The sequence below is a fragment of the Macaca fascicularis genome, chromosome 12, assembly GCF_037993035.2.
Source record: "Macaca fascicularis isolate 582-1 chromosome 12, T2T-MFA8v1.1".
Classification (NCBI taxonomy): domain Eukaryota; kingdom Metazoa; phylum Chordata; class Mammalia; order Primates; family Cercopithecidae; genus Macaca; species Macaca fascicularis.
The window spans coordinates 77,702,057-77,722,861 of record NC_088386.1 but is presented as its reverse complement, the minus strand read 5'-3'; the positions used below and the strand labels follow the sequence as shown (position 1 = coordinate 77,722,861).

The 20,805-nt window shown below is 36.6% G+C and overlaps 1 protein-coding gene across 4 annotated transcripts in view; it reads left to right on the top strand.

Annotated features, from left to right (window-relative positions):
- Positions 1-20,534, top strand: part of PDE1A (phosphodiesterase 1A) — a 431,299-nt gene extending 410,765 nt beyond the window's left edge. For all 4 annotated transcript variants that reach the window (XM_065525726.2, XM_005573638.5, XM_065525725.2 and 1 more), the window contains 2 exons: positions 13,121-13,234; positions 17,958-20,534. In XM_065525726.2, coding sequence (XP_065381798.1) covers positions 13,121-13,191 — 71 coding nt within the window. In that variant the 3' untranslated portion in view covers positions 13,192-13,234; positions 17,958-20,534. The remainder of the gene's footprint in view (positions 1-13,120; positions 13,235-17,957) is intronic.
- The last annotated feature ends 271 nt before the right edge of the window (positions 20,535-20,805 follow it).

The window sequence follows — 20,805 nt, the reverse complement described above, 5'->3', positions numbered from 1 at the left end:
ACATTACACCCAGGGAGGGAGCACAATATACGGTTAGGATCTAGGACTCCAGAACTAGACCGTCTTGTTCAATTCTGGCTCCTTACTTTTTAGTTATGTAATCTTGGACAATTTGTTTAATCTTTTTTGTGTTTCAGTTTGCTCATTTTTAAAGTGAGGATCACAAAAATAGTCTCTGTCTCAAGAGCTATTAGGAGGATTAAATGAGTCAATATATATAAAGTGTTTAGAACTTAGCATTTTCTACAATAATTCTTTTTTTTTTTTTTAATTTGAGACAGGGTTTCGCTGTGTCACCCAGCCTGAAGTGCAATGGCATAATCATAGCTCACTGCAGCCTCAAACTCCCGGGCTCAAGACATCCTCCTGCCTCAGTCTCCTGAATAGTTAGGACTACAGACACACACTACCATGCCTGGCTAAATTTTTACTTTTGTAGAGATGTGGTCTCACTGTACTCCACAGGCTGGTCTTGAACTCCTGGACTCAAGTAATCCTCTCTCCTCAGCCTCCCAAAGGGCTTGGATTATAGGCATGAGCCAATGCACTCAGCCTACATTAATTCTTATTATCCTGGGCTCACATATGCTCCTTGAGACTGAATGGATATTTTATAGAAAGCTTCCTTAAAGAAGTGTACTACAGAAAAATATTACTTGCTCATGATGATTTTGATATATGTAAGATTATGCTTAACTCATGACAAAACATGCAACGGCGCAGTCCATCAATCAATCGAGTGAACTGCTGTATGATGAATTACCTTGATAGGTGATTTTTATCACCTTTCCATTCTTAATTAACCTATCAAGATAGTCTATAAAGTTTATCCCCAAATATCTTTAAAATCCCTCCAGTTTTCTGTATGAGTAAATCAAGCAATGGAATTAGCTTGTTCTGAATGGCTACTAGAGCTGCTCACTCTATATAGTTATAAATGAACCATCTTTATCTAAATACTTTCTATTAAGGCTTCTGCCACTTCATATATCTGTCACAGAACCCTTTGGGGGAAAAAAGGATTCTAAAAAAGAATGTTCTGTAAACCTAAATTTTCTTTAAAAAAGGGCACTTTAATTAATCCAGTGAACTTGGTTTATGACAATTCAATTTTTTCCTGAAGGGATTTTTACCATTTAAATTTTTATCTCTTAAAGTATGCCTAGATTTAGACTGTATACAGCCCAAACTCTTCAGCTTCCCTAATTTTACTTCTTCTAGGACTGCTATTTATACTTTGGCTAATATAATTTTCTCTTGTTAGTGATAGGAATCTAGGAAATTCCCAGGAATCATGCAAAAAATGTGTAACTAAATTATTTGATCTCTGTCATATGTATCTAATTTCTGTATTGTGTTCTTTCTCCAAAGAAAAAAATTATACAAAGTGAAAAGGAAAGGAAAAGTGATCTAGAAGATCTCTTCAGGTAGGATTCAGTATGTCTTCTCGGGAAGATGGTGAAAACCTACAAGAATCTGATGCTCAACGTTTATTACAGTGTCATCTTCAAAACACAACCAAGGCCCATTCTTTAGCAAGATAACTGGGTAGTGAGTGATCTTGGAAGCCATGCACTAATTTTGATTCATGTCAGGAAATTTTTGTAGAGTTAGCAATAGAAATTCAGTCTAAGTTAATATCAACTCAGAGATATTAACTCATCACTCTGGACGTGGGATTCATTCAGAAGACTCCTGTGTTCCCACATTACCCTTCGATCTGAGATGAGGCTTCTATAAAATATGAAGGCATGTCTGTCGATTCAGAGAAGCTCAGAAACATCAGTAAGAAACAAAAACTTCATCAAATAAAGGCAGTACAATAACAGTAAGAGAATAGTTTCGATGTTATTTTGATGTAGAGATAATACCCACAACTTATTTTAAATAAGTTTGCCTCCATCAGGACAGTTAACTTGTTACATGAGTCTTTAGAGATTAGAGATTCTACAACTTCCCATAATTCTGACTGAAAGTTGTAGATCAGTAAAGTACTTTGTGACTAATTGCTTAAAGTGCTTTTTATTTTAAAGCATGAATTTACAAGTTTACTTCAATAGGAGCAACTTGCATATACACCCAAAGGAGACAATTTCTTCCACTACTACATTCACAAACTGTAAGTAGATGAAGCTAGCTCTCTCCACATATCCCGTCAAATAATCCCCCATCATAGCCAGCCAAAGTTAGGTATCGACATGTACACAGCAGAGAAAGAAATAACATGGAAAGACTTTTGTAAGAACCCAAGAGCCTTTCTCGCCCCAGGTTAAAGGATAGCTGAATATGTGGAATTGATTTCTATCTTGGCTGATTCTTAGGCCCAATCAACATAGCTACTACCAACTCTCTAAAGCCTTTTAGAGTTAAGATTAGGTGGCTTCAGGCTAAAAGATGAGATGAAAAACATTTATTTCTGGGGGCATTTGGTAGCTCCAGTTCAACTCAGTTTACAAATTTGTTAAACAATGTTTACAAAATACCATCAGGGATATCTTTAGACTCCTAGAATTTTGGATTATGCATACCACCAGCCTCTGATGACTTGTTCTTCCATAACAGATATTTACATGGTGAATATTATTTAGGTTGGTAAAGATTGCAAGTGGATTTAGTTTCCATGAAAAAAATGAAGAGAAAAAAATCAAAGGAAACTTACTTTCCTGACTCTTCTCTCATTCTCCCCAGAAGGAAACTCACACAAAAAAGTGCCCTCTCCATTGAAAAGTTTGTTGATTATAAACACTTAAATTGGGTCTTAGAGTCTATAGAAACTTGTGATATTTGCAGTCTCTAGGTTAGAAACAGTTCATAGCTCTTGTTACGTTTGAATATGCAAAGTGTGCACAATTTGAGATCTTTAAGATCTACAATGGATGCTTAGCCATGGTGTTGCAGGATGGAAAGTCACAATTCATCAAAATAGGCCTGGCGCGGTGGCTCACACCTATAATCCCAGCACTTCGGAAGGCCAAGGCAGGCAGATCATCTGAGGTCAGGAGTTTGAGACCAGCCTGGCCAACATGGTGAAACCCTGTCTCTACTAAAAATACAAAAATTAGCCAGACTTGGTGGCTTGTGCCTGTAATCCCAGCTACTGGGAAAGCTGAGCCGGGAGAATCGCTTGAACCCAGGAGCTGGAGGTTGCAGTGAGCCGAGATTGCACCATTGCACTCCATCCTGGGTGACAGAGCAAGACTCCGTCTCAAAAAAATAAAAAAATTAAAAAAATAATAATAAAATAAATTCATCAAAACAAAAATGATAACAGGGTTTGTGCTCCTCTACATCTTTTGATTTTTTAAGCATAGATACTTCAGTTATATATTTATCCTGGATTTTAAATAAAATAACTTCTCATTATTCTTGGAGTCCCAATGTCTATTATTTCTCCTTTATGGTATTAGCAGCCCTTTATTTGAAATCCCCACGGGTATAGGACTTGTGCAGGCCTTGCTACTGGATTCTTTTTAGCTTATCTTCTAGCTGGGTTTATCGCAGATAATAGTAGTAAAAAGAGAATCTTATTTCTTACAAGTGCTGCTCACACTTTTTACTACCACACTACCCAGCCACCCTTGAAGAACTGAATTTCAAATCCTAGCAGCTTGTCAGAGAAGGAAGATGAAAAATGTCATGTTTACTCCATGTTTCCCAACTGGAAACTTCACTGCTGTACTTTTCCAGATGACTAAGAATGCTACTGCCCTTTCCAATCAGTAGTACTTTCCCCTTTGAGTCAAGGCCTTAGCACTGCGTTACCAAACTCTTCAACTTAGTAATAAAATTCATAGCTCTGGGGTTGAAAGCCCAGCTCTGTCACTTAGATGATATATGACCTTGGGTAAAAAAAAATGTTGAAAGGATAAGATGATAAAATATGTGAAGCACTAAGGACAGTGCTTGGTACATGGTAAACATTTTCTGAATGTTTACTATTGTTTTTACTGTTGCTACTAATATTTTTCTTAATAATTATAAACTTAAGTTATTCCTCCTTACTAAGTTATGTTCTTATGCAATTTCCTGTACAGATAACTTAGGATAAAATAATTTGAGCTATAGTAACACTTTATGCTAAAATACATATAGACAGATTATTGATATGGCTGTTGAGGCCTCACAATCATGGCAAAGTCATGGCTTACATGGCGGCAGGCAAGAGAGCTTGTGCAGGTGAGCTCCCGTTTATAAAACCATCAGATCTCATGAGACTTATTCACCACCACGAGAACAGCATGGGAGAAACTGTAACCATGATTCAATTATCTTCACCTGGTCCCGCACTTGACACGTGGGGATGATTACTATTATTATTATTGAGATGGAGTTTCTCTCTTTTTGCCCAGGCTGGAGTGCAATGGCGTGATCTTGGCTCACCGGCAACATCTGCCTCCCGGGTTCAAGCAATTCTGCCTCAGAATTGATCCCCGAGTAACTGGTATTACAGGCATGTGCCACGACGCCCAGCTAATTTTCTATATTTTTAGTAGAGATGTGGTTTCTCCATGTTGGTCAGGCTGGTCTCGAACTCCCGGCCTCAGGTGATCCACCCACCTCAGCCCCACAAAGTGCTGGGATTACAGGCGTGAGCCACTGCACCCGACTGAAGTGGGGATTATTATAGTTCAAGGTGAGATATAGGTGGGAACACAGCCAAACCATATCAATTTCCTACAGCCATTCATGATAAAGATGAATGATACATGCTTATCCTACATGTATATATCTAGTCCATATTTAGTCAAATAGAAGAATTTAAAATATAAATGTGGTTGTGTATTGCATCATTTTAAGGTTATTGCATAAAGAGCCAGAATTTCCCAGCTGGACATGGTGGCTCATGCCTGTAATCCCAACACTTTTGGAGGCTGAGGTGAGCAGATTGCTTGAGTCCAGCAGTTCAAGACCAGCCTGGGCAACATGACGAAACCCCATCTCCACAAAAAGTATAAAACAGTACCTGGGCATGGTGGCGTGCTTGTGTGGTTCCAGCTACTTGGGAGTCTGAAGTTGGGAGGATCACCTGAGCCCAGGAGGTGGAGGCTGCAGTTGAGCCATGATAGCACCACTGCATTCTAGCCTGGGTGACCAGAATGAGACCCTGTCTAAAAAACAAAAAACAAACAAACAAACAAATCACAGAATTTAAAATTTGACATATTTTTTATATTCATGTTTGGGCCCATTTAAAAAAAAAAGAGCTCAGAACAATGAAAAATTATAGGTGAGTGATTTCGGATAAGTGGTAAAATTACATAATATGAATGCCTTATTTTTTTTTCTGACATTCTTAAAGCTGAGCAACTTGAAAAATAATTTGTCAGTAATAGTATTATGTTATAAAATTCCACATTGAAAGTAGATCCTTCAATTAATTTTTTAACTTGTAAATTGATAATGGTAACAAACCAGAAAATTTAAGAATTGATTTTTAAATGATTTCTGTAGTAATCTGTTCTCACACTGCTAATAAAGACGTACTTGAGACTGGGTAATTTATAAAAGAAAGAGGTTTAATGGACTCACAGCTCCACATGGCTGAGGAGGCATCACAATCACCGTGGAAGGCAAAGGAGAAGCAAAGGCGTGGCTTACATGGCAGCAGGCAAGAGAGGCAAGAGGCACGGGAACTCCCATTTATTAAACCATCAGATCTCGCGTGACTTATTCACTACCATGAGAACAGTATGGGGAAACTGCCCCCATGATTCAATTATCTTCACCTGGCCCTGCCCTTGACACGTGGTGATTATTAAGTTCAAGGTGAGATATGGGTAGGGACACAGCCAAACCATATCAGCTTCCCAGATCCTTTCAAGATAAAGATGAATGATACATATTTGACAGGTATATATCTAGTGCACATGTATAGGAGAGAATTAATGGTTTATGTTTAGAACAATGCACCTCAGGATTTTTTGTTTTTGTTTTTACATGATTGTCATCATCAAAACAAATTCAATCATATTCAGCATTCTCCATTCAGGCACAGAAATGGATTTATGTATTGACAGTTTTACTAAAGACAATTGAGGTTTGTTTTTTGTTGTTGTTGTTATTGTTTGTTTGTTTTCTTCATCCAGCTTTACAAAGAAAACTCAATCAACCAGAATAGTTTATTCAGAGTACTTAAAGGAAAGCCAAAATGTTTTCATCATTTTACAAATTATTTTTTCCAAGTTCTAGCTTTTGAAACTCACTTAGGTAGATAGTTAAAATCAATATTCTATAGTTAATTTGTCCTATTTATAGAGATAAAGAATATGTGAATTTTTGGCACATCTCTCACACTCAAGTACAGCCATCACCCTAATAGTGTACATTGTACCTTTTATGTAATTTCTCATCCCTTACCTGCCTCTGAATCTCCTACCCTTCAGTATCTCCAACATCAGACTCAATTTTCATCCCATTTTTCATCCTAATTGAGAAATTAGAGCAGCCCCATGTTGCCTTCCACATCAGCTTGCCTCTAAGAGCCAAATCTGAGCATTTCCATGGCTGATTCCTGCCACTCTTTACAAGAGATAAAGTGTGATTTGAATGGTCTTAACTTCACCACTCCAGAGCTGCTCTCTCCATTGCCACCACCATCTTCTCTACCTTCAATTAATGCCCGTACATTCTTATCGTCTCCCTGCTCTTCAGACCCTGCTTTCTTTTAAGAAGATCTGCAGGCCGGGCGCGGTGGCTCAAGCCTGTAATCCCAGCACTTTGGGAGGCCGAGACGGGCGGATCACGAGTTCAGGAGATCGAGACCATCCTGGCTAACACGGTGAAACTCCGTCTCTACTAAAATACAAAAAAAATTAGCCGGGCGAGGTGGCGGGCGCCTGTACTCCCAGCTACTCGGGAGGCTGAGGCAGGAGAATGGCGTGAACCCGGGAGGCGGGGCTTGCAGTGAGCTGAGATCCGGCCATTGCACTCCAGCCTGGGCAACAGAGCTAGACTCCATCTCAAAAAAAAAAAAAAAAAAAAAAAAAGAAGATCTGCAATTCAGTCACAAAGTTCCCTTCTAGGAATAATAACATTTTAATAGCTATCTGAGTCTTCCTCTAAAAGAATGACACTCCGATGGAGAAATAATTGCTTTAACCAGTGGGTAGGAGCTCACAGTAGTTTTCTCAATTGGACTTCATTCCTTTCCCGGCATATATCATTTTTCTTTTCAACCTCCTGCCTTTGCTCAGACTCCACTATACCTCCTTATCCCTTCACTAAGAGCATACTCCTACCTGTGTGCCAACAAAACATATACAACCTTTAGACCCAATATTAGACAACTCTTTCAAGGAGACAATTCAACTACCTCCTACATTGTTAAACTCTTTCAGTGTAACTTAAGCATTAAGATTTCTGGCTATTTGATAAGGTATTAGCTGCCCCAAGTTGAGTATAATTTCACTGATTTGCAGATGAATATACATATAAAATTTTCATTTTCCATAGATCACCTGTAAAACTCTCTACATATCAAGATGCCTAGCACATATGCATTGGGTATAAGTCTAAAGCTTGCTAAAGTAAATTGCTGTATTTTCCTCAAAATCAGATGTTTTTGTTTTTCTTTAGTGAACCAATACATAATTTACCTATTTCTTGATTTGTATCTTATGTAACACTTTAAGGTATTACTTTCTCTAATTTTACAGGATTGGAGCTAGCATATTTGGGAATTAAGTGGAATTTTGTTTTCACAGTCTTCTTTTTCTTCTACCTAGTGTGCGGTCCTCTCTTATCTTACTGTTGCCTTCATGCATACTGCGAAGTAAAAGAACACATACAACTGCTTTTTCTCCATTAAAATTAAGAGGAAAAAAATAGGGAAAGTATTTCCCCTGGAATTAAAACAGATTTCTTTTTCCCAGCATGTAAGGCAAACTACATTATATGGGTGCCAGAACACCAATTAAAATCAGAATATCTGATTTATCCTACATTACATTTCTCCAATGACTGTAACTTTAATCTTTGATCACCAATTTATTCTAGTTATCTGCAACATAAACTATATAAATGGTCTAAAAGTAAAACTGAAGCAACTTAGAGACGTGTCTGCTTAAGGAAATACTGTTATACATAGCAAAGATAATATTCTTCTCATGAAGAAATAAGAATGCAGTGTTACTCAGAGCTAGTATTTCTGTTGAAAAGACTGCACAAACCAAATCTGTGGTAAGTATATTTCAAACACCATTTACTATTGCTGTAAATTGAAAAAATTAACCAGGGCATTGCTCTGAGGAATAGCTTGTGATTCTGTCTCCCAAATTCACCTAGGCTATGGTGCCTTGGAAGAGTCAGTTACCCCTCTAATCATGACTTTCTCATCCCTAAAATGAAAATCATAACAATGATTTTCCTACTCACATGCAGGGATTGTTGGGCTAGGTAAGTCAAAAATAGGGAGTGCAAAATAAGCTATTAAATCATTTTGTTTTTTATATCTACATGAGAAATGATCTTTTAATTATGGATTTGAGGTATTAGAAAAATACAAAAAGAACAAAAAATTTATTTCTGTGGTAGGAAAATTACTATTGAGAACAAAACTAATTTTTTAAAAGAGTGAATTTAAAGTCTATTTAAAGAAAAATATTAGGTAAGTGAGAGGATAGGTGGCATATGAATATGGCAGAAATGGTGAGGGTAGGTTACTCACGATTGTAGCTTGGGAAACAGTCAAACTAGAGGCCAATATTCTGGTTGTCCTTTTTCAGAGGGATCCAGCTGCTTGCTGGCTTTAAGACTTTGGGCAGATAGCTTTCAAGCTATGTCTCAGCTTCCACAATTGTTTAACCTTACTTTATACGGTTGCTGTGAGGGAGGCCAGGTGTGGTGGCTCACACATGTAATTCCAGCACTTTGGGAGGCCAAGGCAGGTGGATCACCTGAAGGTCAGGGTTCAGGGCCAGCTTGGCCAACACGTGAAACTCATCTCTATGAAAAATACAAAAAAACAAAAAACAAAAAACAAAAAAAAATTAGCTGAGCGTGGTGGTGGATACCTATAGTCCCAGCTACTTGGGAGGCTGAAGCAGGAGAATTGCTTGAACCCAGGAGACTGAGGTTGCAGTGGGCTGAGATCACACCATTGCACTCCAGCCTGGACAACAACAGCAAAATTTCGTCTCTAATAATAATAATAATAATAATAATAATAATAATAAATTTGCAGAGAGGATTCAGGGAAGTGAGGTGAGTGAAGCACTTAGAATAGTGTCTGCCACCTAGTAGGTATTCACAAAGTATTGATTATTATTGTCATATTCTCAATTGTATAATAATTTATCCTAACAGGTTATTTCTCAGATAGTGAGACCGTGACTGGAGAACAAAAGTCTCTAATATCCACTTGATAGTGTGTTTGTTGTAATTCCCTGCAAGTGTTATTTACAGCACCAGGAGTCTAACACATTATGATTCTAATATGGGAAAAGCGAGCTCAAATTGCAATCTAAAAGCCTAGATTAGCTAAATTTAGAGGATTTCTGTTGGTTTTGGTAAGCGTCTCTCCTATAACAACTATCCCCTTGCTGCTCCTTGAAGAATTGAGACTCTATTTACAAAGCAAACTCATAATATTTCTTATCATTTTACAAATTACTTTTTTTAGACTTGAACTTTTGAAACTGGTTGAGATGAACACCTAAAACTCTTTGAAATGAATAGAATTATGGATGTTCCTTTATTTTCACTCTTTTTCCTGGCTGACAAACAAGTTTATATGCAATTTCTTTGAGCAGGCCACTTGCATTCATTCCTAATAAGCAGCTTTCTATATATATGACCTTGCAAACCCTTCCAGTAAAATGAAATTCAAAGGTCACATTACTGGTCTTCTTGAAGTATCAGTGAATTAAAAGCCAGTCGTTTTGACTTCAGGTTATCTATTTATAATCTGCATTGTAGAAAGTCAGCTGATTATTCTGGGCCTATTTCTTGCCTGAAAAATGAAGTTAGACTAGATCAAGTTTTAATGCAGGGTTATATAGGGAGGGTCGGAATACTTAGAGAGGGATTTCTTTTTACTAGTCTTTAACTGAAATTTATCATTTCCTTCATTTGTAGGAAAAAATATACATCAACATTTATGGTATTTTTGTCATCAATAGAACTATATATCTATTTATTTATTATATACTTATTACACACTTACATTTAGTGTAGCAACCTTGAAGTATCATTTGATATCATTATTTCAAAACAGATAGTAGACCTTCAATTAGATCTTTTAATTTAAAGCATTAATAAAGAAGCATATATAATACTATAGCACATCACTAGGTTTACGTAAATATGTTGATAACTGTATTTTGATTAGAATTCGTAGTAATCATATATATTTTATTTTATTTATAAATTTTACATTGAAAAGCTGGCCATAGGTTTCACCAGACTACAAGAGGGACCTACGATTCAAAACCGTTTGGAGCCTTGGTATATGGATGTTTCTCAAAGCCTTTATATGGTACACTCTTGGGCCATAAAGGTCTTCTTAGGTGATATTTAATGGATTGAAAATCCAAATTATTTCCTCTTTGTGGGAAAATGATATGTCAGAATAATATGACTTCCTTTTTTATGACATACTAAGGGTCACTAACAAGTATTATTGCCCAAGTTAATTGTAAAGGCTTCTACAACTAAAGATTTATCAACTAGAAGTAATGTAATTTGGATTTGCTGAGGACTCTACTATCTGGCTGTCATGAAATTCCTTAGCAATTGTGTGTCTATCCCTGAAAAGAGCTGGAATTTTAGTTTTCAAGGAAGACCCTTCTTCAGTGCTACAAAACTGTTATCATGAGTTCATCATAGTTTTTAATTGTTGCTAATCACATGTACAGAATTATTATTGGGTATAATATGTGTATCATTTAGGGATTTGTTATTTTTTATAATTGCTGCCTTGTTACCATTTGATTACTTTCTTCGTTTTTCTTTTACTCATTTATTACTGCTGATTTCTTTATCCACTAGAAATAAGATAAATACTTTGGTAGTGGATGGCCTTAGTGTCCTTTATCCATTGTAAAAAGTTCTCTAAAAAATTTTGAGAACCAGTGACTTAGTTGATTACTTCTATTCCTTTCTCGTAATTCAGTCTGTTCTTTTTACTATGTTCTGTTCTATTCTAGACTGTTTTGTTCTGTTCTAATCTAGTCTTAAGTAACAGAACATTAAATCCAAAGTTTAAGCCAAGACTCTAACATGATAAATGTCAGAAAAAAACCTGATTTTTGAGACAAGAATTTCAAAGAAGATTCATAACTCAGTAATAAGATGCATAAAACCCTTTCCCAATTCAAACAAATGAAAGGGTCAGGTTATTGAGCTCGAAAAAAAAAAGATTTATGAAGAGGATTTCTTTAAAAACTTATCTGCTATTGGGAAAAGTGTAGAAATGCTTCCTTCTTCACCTCAAATCAAGGGAGGAGAACTTCACCAAGACCCTTGGGGAGATTGAAGTTAAGAAGATATTGGGAATGGAATCTAGTTCCTACCTGAGAGATCTAAAGAGTTAAGTGTTGGCAGGTGAGCCAAAAGAGAGACAGCTGTGTAGGTTTCAGCTTTTCTTCCAGTCATTCATGGAAACAAATGCCTCAAGAGTGTGTCATGTGAACCAAATGTACCCACCCACATTTGGAAGGGTGATGGGACCTCAGCAGACAGAAGCTGGAAATGTACCAACAAATTTCCAGGAGCTGTGGACATTGTAAAGAAGCCAGAGATTCATGGGTCTTACCAACCTGGTAAAAAGCCATGGTCCTTGACAAGAAGTCTGTTAAGAGCCCATGAGTGTGCTTCTTATAAGAAAATAAAGGCAGCTGTAAATGCCTGCCAGGTCTAGTGAGTGCAAAGCCATCCTACAACACTGCTGCTCCTCTTAGCCTTCTTCTCTCCCCTGCTCAGGAGTCCAAAGTAGCCAGTAGAGAGAGAGCAAAGAAGAAATGAGAGAAACATCAACCATACACACCCCACCCCGCTCCACACACATGCACCATTTTTGGGTTCTGTAACAAACCCAAGGTGGGAAAGGAGTCTTATTTTTGTTTGACGATGTGTATTACATGAGACCAGAACTTCTATTGTCTGATTTGAGACTTTGGCAACTTAATGTGATCACAGGATGTTTTTAGTTCTCTAAGAATGATCAGGAAAGTAATGAGACTACCTGACATTTTGATCTTGGCTGAGAAGATAAGTCCCCACCCTGCATACTTTCAAGACAAAATTGCTTTGTAATAGCACCTGATAAATTCTGTATGTCCACTAGTTGCATAACCTCAACAAAAATCTGCTGCAACTGAGTTGATACAATCCTACAATACATGTTAAAGGAATTATAACAAAGTTAATTGGCGCAAAGTTTAATTGTTAGAATATCTACTCAAACTTCAGACAGAAAGAACTTTCCATTATATATGACTATTTCCTGAACTATCAAGATATTTCAAGTAACTGACTCAAAAATTAATTTCTGTTTATTTTGTTTACTTTGTTACTTATGTAATAAGACTCTTTTATCTAAACATTTTGCTTTATACTTCTATTTTCATAGATTCTCTACAACCTCTCCAGATATGTTGAAAGATTTTTCCATGCTAATATTTTATTTTTCTTCAAAGTTTATATGGAAACTGAGTGATTCCAAGATTAGTTTGTCTTGACAGATTGTATCTTAAACACTACTATCCTTTCATACTCATTTTTAAAAATTCATAGCAACTAAGCAATGTGTGGTAAAAGACATTGATCATTAGAAGGTTTAGTTAAAGGAATTTGTTCCAATTAAAAAATATTCAGAAAAAAACATGATTTTTTACATGAGATTTAATAGATGTTTAAACATGTTTCATCTATTTTATTTCTGTATTCTCAGATTAAATCACAGCTTGAGAAAGTTATGTAACCAACAGAAGACAGCTTGTTATACTATGTAGATCCACAGGCTGAAAGGAAAGTGTTTGGTATCTTTGAAAACCTGTGCCACAAAATCCATTGTAAAATTCAGTCTTCAACATTTTACAAAGTTCTTCAGTCTCCTAATCTTACTAGTTTTTTCCAAAGCTTTATTTTGTTTTGTTTTGGTTTTGTTTCCTTATGTTTTTAGGTGAACCTGATCTTCATAAGAACTCAGAAGACCTAGTAAATGCTGAAGAAAAACATGAGACACATTCATAGGCCTGAAACACCTTAAAGACTTCTGTCATTTTAAACATGAGAGGTAACTTTATTTTATAGACAAGAAACTTAACTTCTAAAATAAATGGTTTGCAGAATACCGTTAGAGATGAAATTATCCTATTTAAATGCCTTCCTAGATATTTTTTTAAAATCTCTATTAATCCTTTGAGACAAAATCTTAACAGGTAAATTTTAAATATTTACCTTTTCAAAGAGTTCTTAATTTGTTAATCAACAAAAATTATATTTACTGAGACTGAAATTTTCATTCTTTAAAAATAATTTTAAAAATGGCCGGGCACGGTGACTCACACTTGTGATCCCAGCACTTTTCGAGGCCAAGGCAGGCGAACCACAAGGTCAGGAGTTTGAGACCAGCCTGGCCAACATAGTGAAATCCTGTCTCTACTAAAAATACAAAAAAATTAGCTGGGTGTGGTGGCAGGCACCTGTAATCCCAGCTACTTGGGAGACTGAGGCAGGAGAATCGCTTGAACCTGGGAGGCAGAGGTTGCAGTGAACTGAGATCAGGCCACTATACTCCAGCCAGGGTGACAGTGCAAGACTCCATCTCAAAATAATAATAATAAATAAGTTCATGGGAATGTTTAATCCTCATTGCTTTTTCCATGTCATGTAGGAAATATAAATGTTTTAGACTGATTTCTTGTTTTATTATATGTAAAAATATGTTTATATCCAGTAATTAAAACAAAGCAAGTACATATTATAAAGCAAATATCATATTCATTAAAATCTGTGAACATGTGCATTTATGGTTCTCTTTTTAAAAATTCAGCTTCTAGGGCTTGTTTTCAGTCTATGAAATTATTAACTCTGGGAGTGATGCCTTGAAAATTTGAATTTTTGATAAGTCAGTCTGTTGATATTTCTGTCCACTAAAATTGAGAACTCATTTGTCTTGAACCGATGGCGGAGATATGGGCAGTTAGATAGGAGGGATGTGTATTTACAATGGAGATGTCTTAATATCTACTAAAAATAAGAAGAAGTAAAGAACAAAATCCAAGTGTTGTAACACATCCTGTTGTTGGGGTGGTGGGTTGGGGCAAGAGAAAATGCTGTGGGTACCATTCCAAACCGTAGAGATTTTGCTATTAGTTCCACAGCTGTTACTTTAGATGTGAAAGTGCTAAAACGTGATTCGCTTTTAAAATAATTTCTTCCTCAATATTCTTGAGTTACAAAGACAGTTAGTTGTAAAACTGTCTTTTATTCATAAGAATAGTTTCATTAATAGCAACAATAAAGTGTCAGGCACTGTGGTGGACATCTTGTATATATTATCTTACTGAATCTTCTCAACAATTCCAGAGTTAGTGAGTGTGATCCCTATTTTGTATATAAAGCTTGGAAAGAAATCAAGTTCAAAGTGACTATTCAGCAAAGAAAACCCCTCTCTATCTTTAACAAATATATTGTTTTATATGCTACATCAGTTCCTCCCCCTACTGTCTATCCAGACTATAAATTTATTACCTCGAGAGCCCGTGATCATTTTAGAAGACTCCTTATGTCCTCATGATACACAGTGAAGCCCCGGAGGTATATTTTAGGGAAAACTAATTCAGCGGAATATTTATAGATGTTTTAAGTCACAAAGGGTTTTGTTGGCAAATGTGTATCTTTATAAAACCAAGTAAAACAAAATTAAGAATTTTTCCTACAGGTCATATTCAAGCCAGTATACATCACATAGCATCAAAACAAAACTTTAGGATCAGCATTTCCTAGACATTTATGATAACGGATCTTAAATATTTATGAAAATTTTCCAAAAATTGTGTGTAGATAACAGGTTACCAATACATTTGTGAAAATAACTGTTCATTGTATGAAAATACCTAAGGCAATTTATATGCATACATATGTATATCTATATATGTGTGTGTGTGTATATATAAATGTATATCTGTAAGTGAGAGTCTGGCATTTCATCAGAAAAGGTTTTGATGAGATTCAGTTAGCAGTTAATGAAGTATCTTTTTGCATTTTTCTTTTTCCTTCTTTTTTTTTTTTTTTTTTTTTTTTGGAGACCGAGTCTCGCTCTGTTGTCCAGGCTGGAGTGCAGTTGCGCGATCTCAGCTCACTGCAACCTCTCTGCCTCCCAGGTTCAAGCAATTCTCCTGCCTCAGTCCCGCAAGAAGCTGGGACTACAGGCGCACGCCGCCACTCCTGGCTCATTTTTTTGTGCTTTAGTAGAGATGGGGTTTCACCGTGTTGCCCAGGCTGGTCTCAAACTCCTGAGCTCAGGCAATCTGCCTGCCTCGGCCTCCCAAAGTGCTAGGATTACAGGCGTGAGCCTGAGCCACTGCACCCGGCCCCTTTTTACATTTTTCAACTAAAAAACCCCCAAAGCTAGAACAGTTTGAGGCCTCCTCAAACTAAATATAATATTTAAGCCCGAGTAGACGATTTGGCAATTTCTTTTTCTGTCAAGGCCAATTAAATTATTTAGCTTCCTTCTCAGTTTGAGAAAGCCCTGCCTTTGGTGCACAGTTTTCCAGGAAATATGGTCTTCAGTAGCACCTTATAAATTTTGTATGTTCACTAATTATGTAGCCTCAATAGAATTCTGCTGCAACTGAGTTGATACAGTCCTACAATATATGTTAAAGGAATTATCTCAAAGTTAATTGGTGCAAAGTTTAATTGTTGGAATATCTTTACTCAAACTTCAGACAGAAATTCACATAGCTTCAAAAACAAATAGGTCTTTTAAATGAGGGAGATGGGCAAGGTCTAAAAACAACAGGAGTGGTGACAATTGGCAACTGTGACTCAGGCATGGTGTCTGGGAGACAGCAGGCAGTGATCAGTCCTGGAAACAGAGAGGACACAGCACCCCCAATCTGAAGGCTACAGTCAGCTTCTCTCTGGCTCTGACAGATTTTTACTCTGAAAGAGCAAGGGCCCAGTGTTGCCAGCTGTTTCTAGTGGTTAAGAAAGATTCTTTATGTAAACTCTTCCAATTTTTCCTGTTGGCTCAAAGTTTTTTGAAATGCTTTGTGGACAAGAAAAAATATGTCTGAGGGTCAGAATTGGCTTGCAGGGTTTCTGTTGCAAATATAGCACACCTTCTTTGTGACTGATAGCTAATTCTTTGCTGGCTGCCATCACAGAAAGTATAGATGTTATAGCAGCCTGGCCATGTCTCTGAAAGCCATTGCCTGCTTTGCTCTCAATGTGTAGGTGCCACTGTGAGGCACTTTCCCAGAAAATATTGAGCTCTAATTAAATCTGTGCCGTGTTGAGATTTCATAAATCAATGTGCAACACTACACTTAGGACAAGAAAAAAGCCCTTGAAATCTACTTTTCACATTGTTGTAAAATTTTGCCATCATTTCTAAGAGATTTTAGTCCATGAAAGTGTTTTGTTTTGCTTAAATTTTTCTTTTATGTTTTTGTTTATTAAAGGAAATAAAATAGAATGGTTGGATGTATAATCCCAGGCTGCTTTGTTATTTAAAAAGCTAATGGCATATCATTTATCACATGATCTTTCTTGAAAGATATGTCAGGAAATTCTGGCATTTCAAAAGCAAGCCACTGTCAGACCTGTTATGCACTGGGAGGATAGCGTTCCCTATCGTGACCATTGCCTACTCTTTAACATTGTGTGCTATACAATAAGACATCAAAAATTGATGATTTGTGGGCTGTATTTAGTCAGTAGACTTGTCTGGGCTTTCACACTGATTTAAAATATCTTTTGGAATGTCTTTAGGCAGGGCTTATGTTCTTTAGTTGACTATGGTCCCTGTGAGTCTAGTTGTTTTACACTCACACTGGCCCACTTAACTCATTTACACTGCCTGCCAGGCCCATATGCCTATCTGATCTAGAGAACCAGTTTTTTGCTGGAATTGAACACACACATATACAAACACACGCACACACACCCAGAGCAGAAATAGGAAGAGAAATTCCAACTGATATAAAACCACTCTCTATTAGAAAGATAGTAGATAAAGAAAGCAGGCTGGGCACGGTGGCTCATGCCTGTAATCCCAGCACTTTGGGAGGCCAAGGCGGGCAGATCACAAGGTCAGGAGATTGGGACCATCCTGGCTAACATGGTGAAATCCTGTCTCTACTGAAAATACAAAAAATTAGCCGGGCGTGGTGTCAGGTGCCTGTAGTCTCAGCTACTTGGGAGGCTGAGGCAGGAGAGTATCATGAACCAGGGAGGCAGAGCTTGCAGTGAGCTGAGATGGCGCTACTGCACTCCAGCCTGGGCGACAGACCCAGACTCTTTCTCACAAAAAAAAGAAAAAAAAAAAAAATCCCTTATTTTTGACAAGGTATATAAAGTGCAATGTGAATTGCCACACAGTAATTGATACCTGTGTGTGACTAAATGATGACCTTCAGTTTCTATGTTTTCTTTTCTTTTTATTTATTTATTTTTAAATTCACAAATAAAAATGGTGTGAACACGTTTTTTTGAAATTGTGGAATGGCTAAATCAAGCTGATTAACATATGATTAACATATGTGATTAACATTACTTCACATGCTCATCTGTTTTTGTGGGGAGAACATTTAAAATCTCTCTTAGCAGCAGTTTTCAAGAATATGATGCATTGGTTTTTAACTACGGTAACCATGTTTTACAGTAGACCTCTTGAACTGATTCCTCCTATCTAACTGAAATTGTGTACTCTTTGACGAGCATGTGCCCAACCACTCCCCACTCTTCCTTCTCTGATCTACATTTTCATTTGGATTTTATTTCAGGACAATGAAAACAGCATGAAAACATCCTGAATTCTCAACTTTCCACAAAGCTATAGCTCCTCTTTCAACGTAGAATTGGATTGGGCCATTTTAATTGACTCCTATACAAGGAATTAAGAAGAACATAAATTTTGAGCTAGCAACTCTGGTCAAATAAATACACTCAAGTTTTTATCAGAGTTTTTGGCCAGTGCTTGTGCCATTTTTTTCCCTCCACAATTTGGCCTTCTTCAATCAAGCCAGAGGAATTTTTGAAACAAAAGTCAGACAGTTTTTAATTTTTCTTGCTTTTACTCTGTCATAATGACTGTGCAATGCATGTGCAGAAGATGAGATATTTCAAAATTTACTTCCTTGCACTGTCTTACACAGAGTGCTATAACTATAAATTTTTCAAGGTCTTAAATAAAAGGAAGCAAAAACAACATTATGGAAAAAAATTTTTTTGCTGTGCTGGGGAATAGACTATTTAGATTGTCCTTCTTATTTTAAATGCATGGGAATGGAATGACAGGCGGGATGCTGAGGAGCTGGTTGAAGCATCAGAGCAATGCTACAATCCAACAGTGGAGCATTAGATCCCCAGCTAGGTGGCCTGATGAACACTGCGTTTGTAAACTCTCATACTGGGAAATGGCAGCGAAACCTTCTTCTGAACCCGTGTACAAGCCTGCGTCCAGCCCCATGGTTTCAAAGCACGAATGCATTACCTCCATGGGTGTGGTTACAAGTAAGTCACATGCTGTCTACAGTTCATGATAACAAGACCACCAGCCATTGGTGGAGACAGACACTAGAATGGAAAATGAAATTTGCCAGTGGGATGTTTATCCCATCAGGATGTAACAAAATATTTTACCAGCCAAGAGATAAGAGACAAGAATGTATGTGTGTGTGTGTGTGTGTGTGTTCAAAAATGTCTATGAAAATGAAAACCCACACTTTTCTGTACAGATAACATTATTTGACGTGACTTTTATATTTTACTACACAGAAACAAACTGCAGCCCTCAGAGGCCCTGCTTCCTTGTCATGTTTTGCCTGAGCATGTGCAAACCCTTTCCTTTGCTCAAAGCTGAAAAACTACCTTTATGTGTTGTTATCTGACAAGAAAAGTCAAGCACAATTAGATGTTGTAACTTTTCACTGTACAAGCATTGCAATGATTGTGAACTTCAGTGAATTTATCTTTGTGAAAGGTAAAAATTGGCTGGAAAGAATCAAGAGTAGCCATCAGTTAAATCACGTGAAGGAGGATCCATCCATCCTAACGAGTTTTCTGCTGCACCTGCTTCCTTCCTGGGTTCCACTATGTTAAGCAATATTTTAGAAAAGGGTACAATCGGAAGCTTTTAAGCCTAAGTGGTGAGATTTTATAACTCACAACTTAGATCTCTTTTAATGTGTAAGCCATATTCTATATGCATAGTTAGTATGCATCATTGTAATTTAAGATATATTTGGATGTAGGCTGTATAAAATGCTTTTAATTGTTCTGTGAATAGATCCTTGGCTTTAGTGTCACCTGAATCTTGTGCAAAACACAGCTAAATAATTGAATTGTATCATAAACATTACAATGTAATTGATATTTTAAATGTAAGCAGTAAGATTGATCTATAATAATGTGCTGGGAAAAACATTTATAGATATGTACATCATGGTTACTTTTTGTCCTTTCAAATGGACTTTTTATTTCTATTTATGGAGAGACTGTAACTACTGCTTTTAATGTCTTTTTAAAGCAAACTATTTACCAGCTAGAAAATATTGTGCATTTAAAATAGAATCTATCTGGGGAGTGTAATTACTGTTGTTCCTATTTGAGCCAGTTGTCTGTCAGTAAAGCTATAGAATCTCTCGAAGAAGTAAATAGAAATACTATTTCTTAAATGTCATAGGAGGCATATCCACTTTGTTTCTATCAATATTTAAGATCTATAAGACCTTATTACTAAAAAGTAGAGGAATATAAAGAATTCATCAATTTCTGTATATGGGCTTTAACCTAATTTCCCAGGTTATGCGACTTACAAAGCACTGTGACCAAACTTCCAGAGAGAGTGCAAAAAAAAAAAAAAAAAAAAAAAAAAAAAAAAAAAGTTTTACTCCTTCAGAAGATTTGTCATGCTGCTGCTGTACTTATTTTCCTAATCTCTCTCTTTCTATCTGCTACACTCCCTCCTTCTCTTTTTTTTTTCTTTTAAGCTTTTATATTTCTTCCTTTGTTTTCCTCTCTGTAAGACAGCTACTACTTAGCACTAATTAGTAGAAGGTCAGAGTGGAGGTTATCTGTGCCTGTCCTTTCTGCAAACATTACTGTTGAGCCCATCTGAAGAGAGGGATTGATAGGTTAGGCTGCTGCGCCTTGAATGTACTGCTTTGCATTTTTAACCTCAGCTTCCCAACACATATATCTTGGAGTTTATATGCCTTTTCATTTAACCGAAACCTCTTTTATTTAATTTTTAACATGACAACCTACAATTCTTGTGTTTTTATTATGCTGTATTTTTCTGTATTTCTTATTACATGTGATTGCTAAATAAATCATGTTTGACGGAAAACTTTGTGAAACATTTGGCGTTTTATGTAGTTCAATTTAGTGGGGCATTGAAAAGTTGGAGAAATTGGGGGAAACCCAAAGGAGACCAACTTAAAAATTGATAGGAGTTTTGTAAGAAAGTGCTTTTTGCTCCTTTAAAGAAATACTGATTGAATTGCTTATTATTATACCTATTATTCATAAGCTCCTGGCTGGAAGCATGGTGCACATATGAATATGGAAACCTTTCCTCTAGAAATTTCAAGTCGTATAAAGGAGATAATCTACACAGACTATAATTTA